Below are 13,696 nucleotides of genomic sequence, written 5' to 3' on the forward strand. Positions count from 1 at the left end.
AGTCATGGGTTCTGGGGGCTCTGCTGATCCCGTCCTGGCTGGGCAGGGATCGGACGCTTCCACCCAGCCTTCCCGCCCTCTCTGTATACTGGAGACCTAACTTAAAAAGTTATAGACATTCAAGTTCCAAGCTTGGTGTATTTAAGCCTTCTATGTTCAGCGTTCACTGAATAACTTACCTTTGACAGCACAGCATTTGTAAGAATAATCAAGTTATATGTGTAAACAGTCCTCAGTGCGCCCTCCCCATGAACTAAGCAGCCACCTCATTTCTTTTTTTAACTCACTGGTGGTGACAATCCATTCTGGAGTAGCAGTAGTTACTAACACTATTCCCTGTTCACTAAACTGTCTACGGGGTTCAGGTGCTAAACTTACAGTGTATGTGCAAGAGCATGTGCACACATGTGTACAAGCAAATGCACTCATACAAGGACAACAGTCGGGCATGGTGGCTCATGCCTATAATCCTAGCTACTCAGGAGGCTGAGATCTGAGGGTCACGATTCAAAGCCAGACCAAGGAATAAAGAACCTGAGACTCTTATCTCCACTTAATCACTAGAAAATGGGAAGTGCTGCTGTGGTTCAAGGGGTAGGGTGGTAGCCTTGAGCTGAAGAGCTCAGGGGCAGCACCCAAGTCCAGAGTTTAAGCCCCATGACCCACACAGAAAAAAGAGGACAACCCATACAACAAAAACCATTCTTACTAATATTTGCCTTTTTTTTTTGCCAGTCCTGGGCTTGAGCTCAGGGCCTGAGCACTGTCCTTGGACTTTCTCAAGGCCAGAGCTCTACCACTTAAGCTTCAGCCCCACTTCTGGCTTTTTTCTATGTATGTGGTACCAAGGAATTGAACCCGGGTCTTCGTGCATGCTAGGCAAGCACTCTACCACTAGGCCAAACTCCCGGCCCCTAATATTTGCCTATTAAACAAAAATGTGACATATATATATATATTTTTTTTTTTGCCAGTCCTGGGCTTGAGCTCTGGGCCTGAGCACTGTCCTTGGACTTTCTCAAGGCTAGAGCTCTACCACTTGAGCCTCAGCACCATTTCCAGCTTTTTTCTATGTATGTGGTAGTGAGGAATTGAACCCAGGTCTTCATGCATGCTAGGCAAGCACTTTAACCACTAGGCCAAACTCTCAGCCGTGACATATATTTTTATTAAATCATAGAAAATATCTGAATACAAAATTTTCCATTGAGGGGAACTTGAATATTACACATCTGGATAACAAAACAGTTGAAAGATACACCTTGCTTTAAGCAGAGCTGTTTTAAGTGGTCACATTTATTAAAATTAAAAAAACTGAAATAATTGATAGCAGTTGTTGACCTTTTCCACCTTTAGTCCAGGAATAATGCCTCCAATCTTTGTCTTTAAGAATTTTTTTAAATCATGTCAACAAGAGTTTAAAAGACAACTCGAATTCTGAATACAAAAATCAATTTCTTTTTAACCTTCGCAGACTTTTAGAGGAATATGAATGCTGAAATCCAGAAGATGGTCCCAGTCCATGGGCAGACAAGACTTTCTTTCTGCAGTGGCAAACATGTATGACAGAGTGGAATACATTTCAGAATAAGTTAAATATTAAGACATACAGTATGACAATAATGTCCTACTTTTCTACCAAATAAATTTCAGACTCCTCCTAACTGTATACATTTATAAAAGGGTGAAGACAGGGAGCCAGTGATACTGAAGACACACAACCTCCGCCAGAAGCACATTCTCTAAATGCTTTGGTGGAAAACGTACACTGGATGCATGCTTGCATTCATTCCCCAGGGCCTCAAGACGGACAGACTCAGAAGCTTGTCAAGTGACAGTGAACAGCGGCTCTGAAGTAAAAGTTGTCATTCATTCTGCTTTTCAGCAGAAATCCAGAGGTGACATCGGACATGTCCACAATCTCGCCATTACTTTCATAACAAACACAAGTATGATCAACACCGTTATACATTAAACTGAAGAGAAGTTAAGTGCATGAAAAGACTTCCCCTATTTCTTACATGTTTGTTACAGATCAAGAATTAAGGAATGTATCAGAGGCTGCCGTGCTCCTGGGAGAGCTCTCTGGAGTAACTGATGAGACCTTCTTGGATAGCGAGGAAGCCATCTTCTACTCCAAATAGAGACATGGTCCCTGAAAGTCCTTTTCCTAAACTCATGCCTGCATTTTTGGTCGTTAAACAAGGGATCTTCGTGTTTTACCCACGACAATACTCTTAGGACACTTCTCCAGTAAGGACGCTCAACAGTGAAAGGCTTTTCTTGAAGCTGCCCAGGTCCTGGGTCCCCACTGTCAATCTGTAGACCTGGAGCACTCTAGGAAACATGTAAACAAATCCGGGGAATATGGCATCTCCATGTGTCTGTGGAAACACTCTTGTGCTAAGAAAATACTAGAAGGACTACCTCCAAGGTCACCTTCCCACAGGCTTGTCTTCCACTCATCCTGCTGTAGGGAACTGTACAGTCAGATCAAATCTTTATGCCAGTTTAACTTGAAATGGTATGAGACTCTTTGGACTATCTTATGCCTGCACTATGACAAGCCTTTCAAAGCTTTTGCTCTGTCTTTGTATTACTGGAGGTGACTTGGAGATGAGGCCAGGCTCTTATGAAGGTTGGGGTTCTGGCTGTGTCTGTTTCGACTGCGAACAGAAGAAAACATGGTGTTGCAGCCTGGCACTTTGCACTTGTGGAGCTGGCGGAGGTGCACGGTTTTGTAGTGGGCCCTGAAGGTCCCCTTGTTGCTGTACGTCTTTTGGCAGAGGTGACAGGTTATGGACAACCCAGAGGGCAGGCTGGCCAGGCTCTGGTCAGCTTTCTCCATCAGGACACAGAGCGGGTATTCATCGGTCCCGGGGACGAGGCTGGGTCCTTCACAGTTCCCGTCGCTGTCCTCCATAAGCACCTGGCCTTCCTCGCTCATCCCGTCAGAATCCCAGGAGGAGGGGCTGCTGCTTTCCGACTTTGTGCTGGAGGTAGTGCTCAAATCCAGGATGGCGCCCTCACTGGGGTGGCCAGGGGGGTAGCTCGCCAGGCTGGTACTGTGTACCTGGCTCACTGGGTAAACCAGATTGTCTATTCGGCTTGAGCCCTTGAAGATGACAGACGTCTGGGAGCCACGCTGCGTGAGAGCCGCGTCCTGGTAGGCCTCCTTGGCCACGTCTTTCAGGAGATAGGTGGCACGGAAGTGGTCTTCGCTGCTCTCCAATGCCTCTGGGTTCAACACTTTTTGGTGTAGGTGTAGGTTTGAACTGTGTCTACAAGAGTGAGAAGATGATTAGCAACGAGTTGGGTGGAAGTCTCAAAGGCATCTTTCTGAGTGGAGAAGGCAGTGTGGAATGGGTGTGACAGAGGGTTCAGGCCTGCAGGAGGTACTGTGGGGTCAGCAGACCTGGACTCCTGGCTATTCACAGCCCTCACAGGGAAATCCAACAGCCCGAGGCTTCCATTTCCATCATCTGTTTGACATGCTCACTCCCGGGAACTTTTCTATGAGAAGACAGCTAGACTATTTCAATTTGGCCAGTTTAACTGGAACCGGGTCATCCTAGGAAGTCTAGTAACAAACCATTAAGCAGAGGGCTTAATTTTAATGAAACCAGAAAAAAACAAAAACAAATAGCCTCCTGCTCACTTGCGGGGTCTAACATGGCTACTGAGCACCTGAAGAGTGGCAGATGTCATACACTAAATGACAACGTTAAATTGCATGTTATTAAAACTTACTTCATTTCTTTATAGCTTTTCAAGGTGGCTATTAAAATATTAAGCATTTTCTACATTAGTAATATCTTCTTTCTAGCAGATGGTGCTGGTCTGGAGCCTTATATGCTGCATCCCGTAAGTTTTGCAGGTAGAAGTGAGTGTGTATGTGTGTATTTGGGTATGTGCATGCATGTGTGAGAATGCACACGTGTGTGTGTGTGTGTGTGTGTGTGTGTGCGCCTGTATCTGCGTGGTATGCTGTTTGTGTACTCTGTGGTATGTGTTTGTGTGCTTTGCAATCACAGCAGTGTCAGCACACCACCAATCTAGTACCCGGTGCTTCCTCTCATGGGGCAGATAATGAACATCCATTACGACACAGCTTTTAGTCATATGTTACCATTCGGACATAACTTCTAAATCAATTCTGTTCTCACTCAGGAACCTTTCCAGGTTCTGATGAGAAAAAAACCAACCCCAATCAAAGGGTGTCAGTGTCTTTGTCAGCACCTGGATTTGAACTCAGAGCCTTGTGCTGCTCTACCTCCTGAGCAGCTCCCAGTCCTTTGTGTAAGTTATTCTTCAGATAAGGTCCCATGCTGTCTTGCTTGGCCTGGCCTAGGATTCTGATACCCTTCCGTGCCTCCCATACAGCTGGGATTACAAGTAGATACCAGCCAAAGGGTACCCTTAAAGAGGACAGAAAAATGATCCAAAATGGAGAAAATGTCCCCTGAATAAAGATCACAATTGTTCATCAGGGTCAAATTGGGGAAAATACCTCACCAAAATTATTAAGATTTCCATTTTCTCTTGCAAATTTCACAGGAGGCTCTATCATATTTTATAAAAAAACATAAAATACATTATGCAGGTTTTTTTTTATCCCCTATCCCACTTCTCTGAACATAACCAGAATTATTCTTCTAGATCACCCACTTTTCTTTTTTTTTTTTTTGCCAGTCCTGGGCTTGAGCTCAGGGCCTGAGCACTGTCCTTGGACTTTCTCAAGGCTAGAGCTCTACCACTTGAGCCTCAGCACCACTTCCGGCTTTTTTTCTTATGTATGTGGTACCGAGGAATCGAACCCGGGTCTTCATGCATGCTAGGCAAGCACTTTAACCACTAGGCCAAACTCCTGGCCCGATCACCCACTTTTCTAACCGTAGCTCTTCCCTGTGATGAGGTAAGTGCTCCAGGTTGGGGAGCTGGTATGTGTCGGCAGAAAACCAGCCATTAGCATGAAATATTGGTTCGAATGCATACAAGTAGCTAAAGGAATCAGGCATTCCTGAACAGGCACAGGAAAGTCTCTGCTGTGACAATGCAAATCTCTGGGCCCTGTGCCCAGCTCCTGAATATCCCACAAATGCCAAGAGCTAACTTGTGTGTTCCTCTCCTGCTTCCGACACCTCAGAAGGACAGATGCACTTCTAACATGCTAAGTCCCTAGGACCAGTAAGCACCTTCAGGAACTGCAGAAACCACATGCTAGAGCTTTTTCCTCCAGGATTGCAGATCTGGACCCACACCCTTATCCTCACTGAAATCCCTAACATTCCCTTCCATTCTGCATTCTCCAAATTTGGCCCAAGTGAGCCCAGTGGTCCTGAGACACTTTGGGAGGCTCTGGAACTCAGGAGTCCATAATATCAACACCTTATTTGCCTTTTAATTCTCATTCTCTCATGTGTGTATACAGTGGAGTTTTCTAGGTGTTACAGATACAGTACTGCAACAGGTTGGATGAAAAAGCAGAGAATCCAACCTTCTAGTAAAATCAGATATTAGAGAGATCTATAAACATACAAAACAAGCTACCTATCTCATTAACTTTTTGGTCCCTCTCTCAAAATGGTACACTGGCACAGAATATTTGCATTCTTTTTTATTTTTGTCACTCGGGGGCCTTGAACTCTGGGCCCAGACTCTTCAGCTCAAGATTACCACCCTTCCTGGAGCCCCAGCCCTACGTCCTACAATCCTCAGATCTCAGCCTCCTAAGTAGCTAGGATTACAGGCTTGAGCTACCGTACCCGGCAATATTTACATTCTTATTTGAAGTGATTATGATAATTTTTCAGTTTCTAGTATGGTAAATATTGATAAGAATCACTTAGATGCAGGAAGTGGGGCTGTGGGGCTGTGGCTCAAGGGGTAGGGTTGAGTTGAAGAGCTCAGAGACAGGCCCAGGCCCAGAGTTCAAGCCCCATGACCCACAATAAAAAAAAAAAATAAAGAATGGCTTAGAAAGTTTTGTTGTCAGTTCTCAGTTGAACTCAGGTCCTCAGGCCCTCTAGGTAGGTGCTCTACCACTTGAGCTATGGCCCCAGTCCTTTTTACATTAAAGTCTCATTTTATGCCCTAGCTGGTCTGGACAGCGATCCTCCTATTTGTATGTCCCACATAGCTGGGACAGGTATGCTGTGCCATGTCCGTTGTGCTTCCCCCAAAATTGGGATGATCGACACTGCCCCCCCCCCCCCCCCCCGTCCTGGCACAGAGGTGGAATCTCCTGAACTGGGCTGCCTGGGCTGGCATAGAACTGTGATCCTCCGATCTCTACTTCTCAAGCGGCCAGGACTACAGACTGCTGCCACACACTGGCAGAGAAGGGTCCTTAGTTAAGTGTTTGTTAAAAGGGCTGTGAGACCCAAACACCTGAACACGGCTGTTTTAGAGGGGCCTTTCTTCCAGGAAGCCTCCCTATCCTCTCAAGGGGTCTAGGTCACGCTGTTCCATGGGTCCACAGCAGCCTGTATGGTAACCTTCCCCTACTGTCATATCCTATTCATCCACAGTTGAACTCATCTGCCTTCTCTGCTATACACCAACGGCTTCTGCAGGCAGTAACTATAGCCCAGCAAATAAGAGAAGATCCTTACAACAAACAAGTATGTTTGCTGGCTAAATAAGCACCCGAGGTGCTGTCCCAATTCTTCCTGACAGGGGCTAGGAACTGCTGTTGACAGGCATGGTGACAAGGAAGTGACCGCTGTCCTGACAGTCATGCAGCCTCAGAGTATGGGGAATAGTGGGTCTCAGAGGAGTGGCAGTGGGTCTGGGCTTGTCCACAAAGTCTGCCATGATGATGTCCCTTGCTTAAAATAATGTCCCTTTCATCAGAGATCCTAGGTGAAATGCACTCCAAGTTTGAGACTGCAGGAATTCATAGTTTTAACTTTGTAATACAAGATTCCTTTCTGTTACAGGAGAAGGACACATTTCCAATGGGTCAGAACATGAGAACACATTGAATATATGGAAAAATAAGTATCAAATGAAAACCTATCTTCCATCCAGTATGTGATATAATTTAGAACAGGGCTATAAACATGAAGGATAATCTACATGATCTGACCACCTGTTCACAACTACAGCTTACTCATGGGCAAACACTCCTGGCTCACTAATTAGGGCACACTAGTGGTTTGCTTTAACATCTCAGCAACAGAAACAGGAATTCTAAGTAATATATCCTGTGTTCTACCCCCTGTACTGAAGACAATGAGTGTGTTCTTACGAGCCTATCCAGGAATGTGTGTGGGTGTCTGTACATTTTCACCCTCTTAACAAATTAGGCAGTACAATTTGGACTAAGCCAGTGATGGTGTTGGATTGCTTCAAGTCAAACTTGTTTGAGCAAATGTAGCATTTGAACACTCTGTGAGCCATTTAGCATTTATCATATTGCATTTAATCAGATATCTGATCCTTGCCTTAGGCCTCCTGGGTCATCTTTTGGTATGCCTGTTCTGGTTGGGGAGAAGGGTGACCGAAACAATCGTTAGTACCCCAAGACTATGAAGAAAAGCACACTGTTGTGCCCCCCGAGGGATGAAGTGTGTTCCACAAATGTGCATTCTGTAAACAGTCTGCGTGTGCTTGGCGTGTTCCACAAGTGCATGCTCTAAAATAGTTTGTGTGTGCTTGGTATGTCCCACAAGTGTGTGCTCTTTTCTCCCACCCCAGGAGCCAGAGGGGTATCTAAATCTGGCTTTTCTCTGACTTCAGAAAGGCAGAATAATGCATCTATGAAATATCATCAATATTTCTGTACCAAATATACATAAAACCCACAGGGAAAATTTCAAGTGTCTTCACACTATTTGAGGGAAGGTTTTGCAGCCAAATGTTGTTGTTGTTGTTGTTTTGTCTTTATTCGGTGCCCGTAGCGATAGGGCCTAGGCATTTCCCCATAGGTAATGTGTTCTACCCATTTGAGCTGTAGCTCACTTTGGTGGTGAAATGTATATGAGCCTCACAGACTTCTCTCCCTGATCAGATCCTCAGATCTCAGCTTCACGAGTACCTAGGATTACAGATGTGAACCAATGGCACCTGGCTTTCGATTTTTGAAATTGAATATTTCTCCAGAGCAATGTCAACTCTTGGGAATTTGAAAGATATACAACATTTGCTCTCCCTCTGCCCAGTGATCTACTGGAACAGAAGTCTGGGATTAGGGCCCAGCAGTCCATGTTTTTACAGCCTTCTAGACAACTCTGATGCAGGTTATGGTTTAAGGACCTCTATCTTTCCAGGAAGGGTTGCCAGTGGCACTTACCTGTCTCTGCTCCTGCGGGATGGGAAGGTGGCATGGCAGCCCTCCACTGTGCAGGTGTGCATGTCTTTGGCATGCATGTTCTTGAGATGCACTTTCAAGCTGCAAGCGTTCTTAAAGGTTTTCTTGCAGATGTCACACTGAAGGCGATCTTCTTCCTTCTGCCTCACTAGTGTGTGCTGACTCAGGTGATCTAGCTCTTTGGAATTTTCCAGACAGGGAAAAGCCATGGCTCTGTTAGACAAGGCACTGAGGAGTCCCCCGGTCAGCAGATGCTGCTGAAGCTCCATGTAGTCAGGGAAAGGAACACGGGATTCCACTCCCGGTGTGAAGCGGTATTCTTGGCTGCCATCCTCTACCTCCCTCGGCACCGTGGCCAATGTTAGCTTCGGCTCAGCCTCCCTCTCTGAGTTGCGTGTGGCTTGCTCAACAGTTTGGCTGATGGTTCCGTGGGTCTCTGTCACTGATTCGAGACTGCAGGGCCTCTCTCCTGGAGGGAGAGACTTCCCCAAGCCTCCTGACTGTGTGTGCTGCTCCTCAGCTGCTCTGTCTGACTGGGGACTGCAGGCCTCGGGCTCGTCTTCACTGACCACCTGCAGGGGGGTGTCTTCATCAGAGCTGAGGGGTCTCTTCTCCTGATCCACTTCCACAGCTTCTTTCTCTATTTTAATTGGCATACTAGACTTCCGAGATTTCTTCTTGGGAAGCATATCCAGTTGCATCTCATTGGAAACCAGCTGTTCTGGGATGGAAGAGGACAACAGAGGGAGAGAAGGCAGCGTCCCAGGGGTATTTGCCAGCTCAGCAGGAGTGGCTGGGCTGCGGTAAAAAGGAAGGACTGGCTGGACTGTTTTTAGATTAGGAAAGAGCACTCCGTTTTGCTCAACACTTGAGAAGGCCAGATGGCCTTTGGAATCCTCCCCAGAACCAGGGTAGCTGGGGAGAGGTCCACAGTCTGGAGAAATCCCTGGAAAACCTGGGCGTTTGTAGTTTTCAGAGCTTGCCAGGTTCAGGCTGTTCCTGAGATCCTTGTCCCGGTTATTTCTGTTCATTGGCATGTGCAGCCGAGGATTGGGGTTGGCGCTGTGGCGGTTCCGGCTCCTCAGAGAGCTGAATACCATGTTGCACCCTTCGATGGTACACTTGTGCTTGATCTTCAGGTGGACGGCATTGTAGTGGATTTTGAGGGTGCCTTTATCGTAGAAAGTCTTCTCACATGCTGTGCAGAACACCCGGCCTTTCTTTGTGCTCAGGCTGCTCCTCTCGGCCTTCACATTGGCCTCAGGGGATAGCTGTGTCCTTTCAAGCTTAGTGGCAATGCTGTATGAGCTGGAGTCACTTAAATGGGCATTGTCTTCTTTTTGAGTAACAGCATCCGGACAGTTTAGACACTGCTCTTTTTCAACTTGAAATGGTGCAGAAGTTAAGAAGCTACTATCAGAGAAGGGCCCATGGATTCCCTGTTTGGGGTCCTGGCTTTGGTCCTGACTCTGCTCCAACATGTACTGCTCAGGCAATGACCCTATCAGGGCAGGAGGCAGAGGGCTGAATAACTGGAAAGGCAGCATGAAAGTCACGTTGTTGATGAGGTTCTCAAAAGGGTGCAGACTGCTGGGGCTCCCTTTGTCCCCAGGAGTGGGGAGGCTCGAGCCCCTGGGACTATAGCTCTCGATGAAAGCCCTGATGTCCACATTTGCTGTGGACGGTGGTGCGATGGCAGGCTGTTCTTCTTTCTCCTGGACTGCCATGAGCTCCACTATGGACTTGGTCTCACCAAAACGGAGGAACTGCTGCAAAGTGGCCACTTCTTCTTCACTGGTCATGATGCTCCAGTGATCCAGCACCTTCCCAGATGCATCCTAAACCCAAACCCAAATGGTATGGTCAAGTTACTACTCTTTCTCCAGGAAAGTTGCCCTTTGATCAGGGCTTCTGTTAGACTATGGAGCACCACTGCGTGCACCAGAAAGACGCTTTCTCTGGGAGAACATGCGTTTATACTTTATGCTCACCCCCACACTTCTAGGCCAGAAATTTTTATTTTATTTTTTAAAATTTAATTGCCAGTCCTGGGCTTGAGCTCAGGGCCTGAGCATTGTCCTTGAACTTTCTCAAGGCTAGAGCTCTACCACTTGAGCCTCAGCACCACTTCTGTTTTTTTTTCTTCTATGTATGTGGTGCCCAGGAATCGAACCTGGGTCTTCGTGCATGCGAGGCAAGCACTCTACCACTAGGCCAAACTCCCGGCCCCCTGGTTTTGATTATTCTGAAATCAAAAATAAATTTAAGGCTCAGTGACAAAATTTTATGCAGAGCCTAAACTGCATAAATATAAGCAGGGGCCCTATAATTGGTCCAGAGGAGAGAAATAAAATTATATTATTCAAGCCCAAGTCAGGGAAATTTGGTGATTATTTTTCACCTTATTTAAAATATTTGTTGTCATGTACTAGGCATAGTAATTTCCTCTACTAAAATTAAAATATATATCATTTGAACAAGAATAATTTCTTTATCTAACAAGTACAAATGAAGCAATCCAGATCTAGATATAGCTCAAGTATTCATTTGTTGCCAGTTTAATCATCTACCATCAGAAAACAAATGAACCTGTATTGATCTACTGCCCATGCTCACTAAGCAGAGCTGTAATTACACTGGAGTGTTGGAGATCTTTCAAACTCTAGCAAGGCCTAACTTTTCCCAAAACTACAATAAATATTTTATCATAGAACATGTATTTGATGGCCTACTGAGATTTTTCACAGTGCACGTAAGAGTTTTGAAGATGATGAGGAATGTAACATCATAAATTTTTCATGCACTAGAGGTTCAAGGTAATTGATTCCATATTTTTAATCCTAACACTAGAAAGCAAGATTATTAGGATCATTAAATATTGATCTACGTCATAATGTAAGTTCACAATGCTACTCCACATAAATAGCTCTTTCTAGACTGCTGGGGGTCCTGCACTAGCAGTGAGCAAAAATATTTCCAGGGAAAGATTATGGGCTTTGGAGTTAGGCAGAAGTGGATTCAAATTCTTTATCTACCACATACTAGTGGATGACAATCATCAAGATCCTTTCTCTCTCTTTTTTAAAAAAAATTCTTTTTGGCCATGTTGGGTTTGAACTCAGGGCCTTCTGCTAGCTAGATAGGTACTTTACAACTTAGACCCTTAATTATTCTTACTTTAGTACTTTTGGAAAAATGTCTTGAAATTATGCTCAGCCCAGCCTGGACTGTAAACTTCCGAATGTTGCTTCCCACAACAGCTAGGAGGACAGCCAGGTGACACCATGTTCAACTTTTACTGTAGAGATGTTGTCTCACGAATTTTTTTGCCTAGGCTCGTTTGGAATCATGATCTCCTAGATCTCAGCCTTCTGAGTAGGTAGATCACCGCACCCAGCTTGGGGTGAATGGGTCACTATAGAAGAAGCTGCTTGCGTATGAAACCCACCCCTGTTCCCACAGCCCCAAGTATCACAGAGATCGTGGAAAAAGCAAGGAACTCCTCCCAGAATGTGAGGTAAGGGCTTACGTTATAAGGAAAACTATGAAACGAAAGGACGGCTGTTGATGACCAGTCTCCGGTAGGACAGTGGGTTACATGTGACATGGGCATTGGCTGAGGTACCTGTAGCACGTATCCCCGGATGTAATCCTGAAGGGTCCAGTCTAAGGCATGGAGGATCTGGAGAACCTCTTCCTGCTTCAACACGCTGAAGAGCCGGTCCAGGAGGATCTTGAGGCGAATAGGGATGGCCTGGGTCCCGTAGAGCATGAGGCTGCTGATGTCAAACACCACATTGGACTGGACAATCTCCACCTGGCTCGCTGGATACATGGGGGGAATCCTCAGCTTACTTAGAGCTGAAAATGAAGTTAAAGCAACACTGGTTCAAAAAGTTTTTAACTTTAGGAGAAATACTGCATAGAAAGTAGGCTAGGACAAATTCTCATTGATCTATTCCAACAGAAAATGAAATAAAACTAAACATAAAAGCACAAACATATAAAGGACCAATAACCCTGGCAGCTCTCAGTCTTCAAGTTATTCAAAGGAACTGCTAACGTAAAACTGGCTCAAGACTTTCCTTTCTTGTGCAGCTCCAAGGGGCGAAATCATCACAAACAGAGAAGGGATGGGAGGGGAGGGAGTAGCAAAGCGGCAGTATGTGCTCATGCATATTCAAGAGAATGAACAATCAGGAAGTGGGGTCTGGAGGTGAGGAGCCTGAGTTTGGGAACAGGAGCAAGCTGTGTCTGAGCCCTGATCTGCAGCATTCTAGCTGTGGGGCTTGACAATTAATCACCCTAAACCCAAGCTGTTCAGTGTGACAGTTACCAGTCACACATAGCTATTAAAATTTAGATTAAATTAAAACTAAATTAATTTTAACTATAAATCCCATTCTTCAGTGACACTAGCCATATTTCAAGTACTTGGAGGCTGCAAGTGGCTAGTGTCATGTCATGTCATCAAAGTTGAAACGTAAGGAGACCCAGATATAAACCACAAATTCACAAGGAATAGGGATGTACTTATAATAAAATATTTATTGGAACACACAGAAGCTAAAAAGAACCCTACAGACTACTTATTAGCACAGACTTCCTTCTAGCATCAAAGTACCAGTTTCTACATCTTTATTTTATTTTTTTCAGTTTCTACATTTTTAGAATTGGGTTACGATACTGCTTAAGAGTTCAATTTCAGAAAACACTTGTCGCTGTTAGACTGGCATACTGCAGAAACTTACTAGTGAGCTGTCACACTTCAAAACTAAAACAGCTCCCAAATAGCTGCAGGTTATTAAGAGGACACTACAGGTCAAGAATGGAGAAAAAATAACATTACCATGAGCCACCCATCCATGTCTGCACTGCTGACACTGACGGTTGTTTATTTTTCCAGGTTTGAAGCTTTGGCAAGTACAGTTCAGGGTACAGCCGATAGCCTGCAAAAGAAAACACATGCAGTGTGTGTGCAGTGTAAGTGCTGTGTGCAACACACATTACATTTATGAAACAAAAATAAATTCCTCCATTCACTTAGCTAGTGCTAGGACTAAGGTATACCTGGGGGACGGTGAATATCTTATATAAATATTTGGCATGCAGAATGGGCAAAAGACATCACGAATTATTTTTCTTCTTTTATTTTTCATTTGAGACAAGGTCTTGTTATGCATGCCAGGTTGGCCTTGAATTCATTACCTCTTCCTGCCCTGGCCTCACAAATGCAGGGATTGCAGGTATGTACCACCACACCTGGCTAACCACCCTGGCTTCCATAAAGTTTGGTTTAGAAGAAATTATTCTGCTCTGCTATTAAGCATGTAGAAAAAGTCAACAGTCACATTTCCATTGCATCCTTACGCTGACAAGAAG

The 13,696-nt window shown here is 45.1% G+C and overlaps 1 protein-coding gene across 1 annotated transcript; it reads right to left on the reverse strand.

The window, feature by feature from the left end:
- Positions 1 to 1,428: 1,428 nt before the first annotated feature.
- Bnc1 (basonuclin zinc finger protein 1) lies at positions 1,429 to 13,281 on the reverse strand. Its single transcript, XM_090321617.1, has 4 exons — positions 13,164 to 13,281; positions 11,940 to 12,175; positions 8,297 to 10,152; positions 1,429 to 3,281 (listed from the first exon to the last, which is right to left on the reverse strand). The coding sequence occupies exons 1-4, from the start codon at positions 13,279 to 13,281 to the stop codon at positions 2,597 to 2,599; spliced, it is 2,895 nt and encodes a 964-aa protein (XP_090177743.1). The 3' UTR covers positions 1,429 to 2,596.
- Between the last annotated feature and the right edge of the window lie 415 nt (positions 13,282 to 13,696).

This window comes from Megascapheus bottae, chromosome 30 (assembly GCF_031878675.1).
Source record: "Megascapheus bottae isolate mThoBot1 chromosome 30, mThoBot2.hap1, whole genome shotgun sequence".
Lineage (NCBI taxonomy): Eukaryota > Metazoa > Chordata > Mammalia > Rodentia > Geomyidae > Megascapheus > Megascapheus bottae.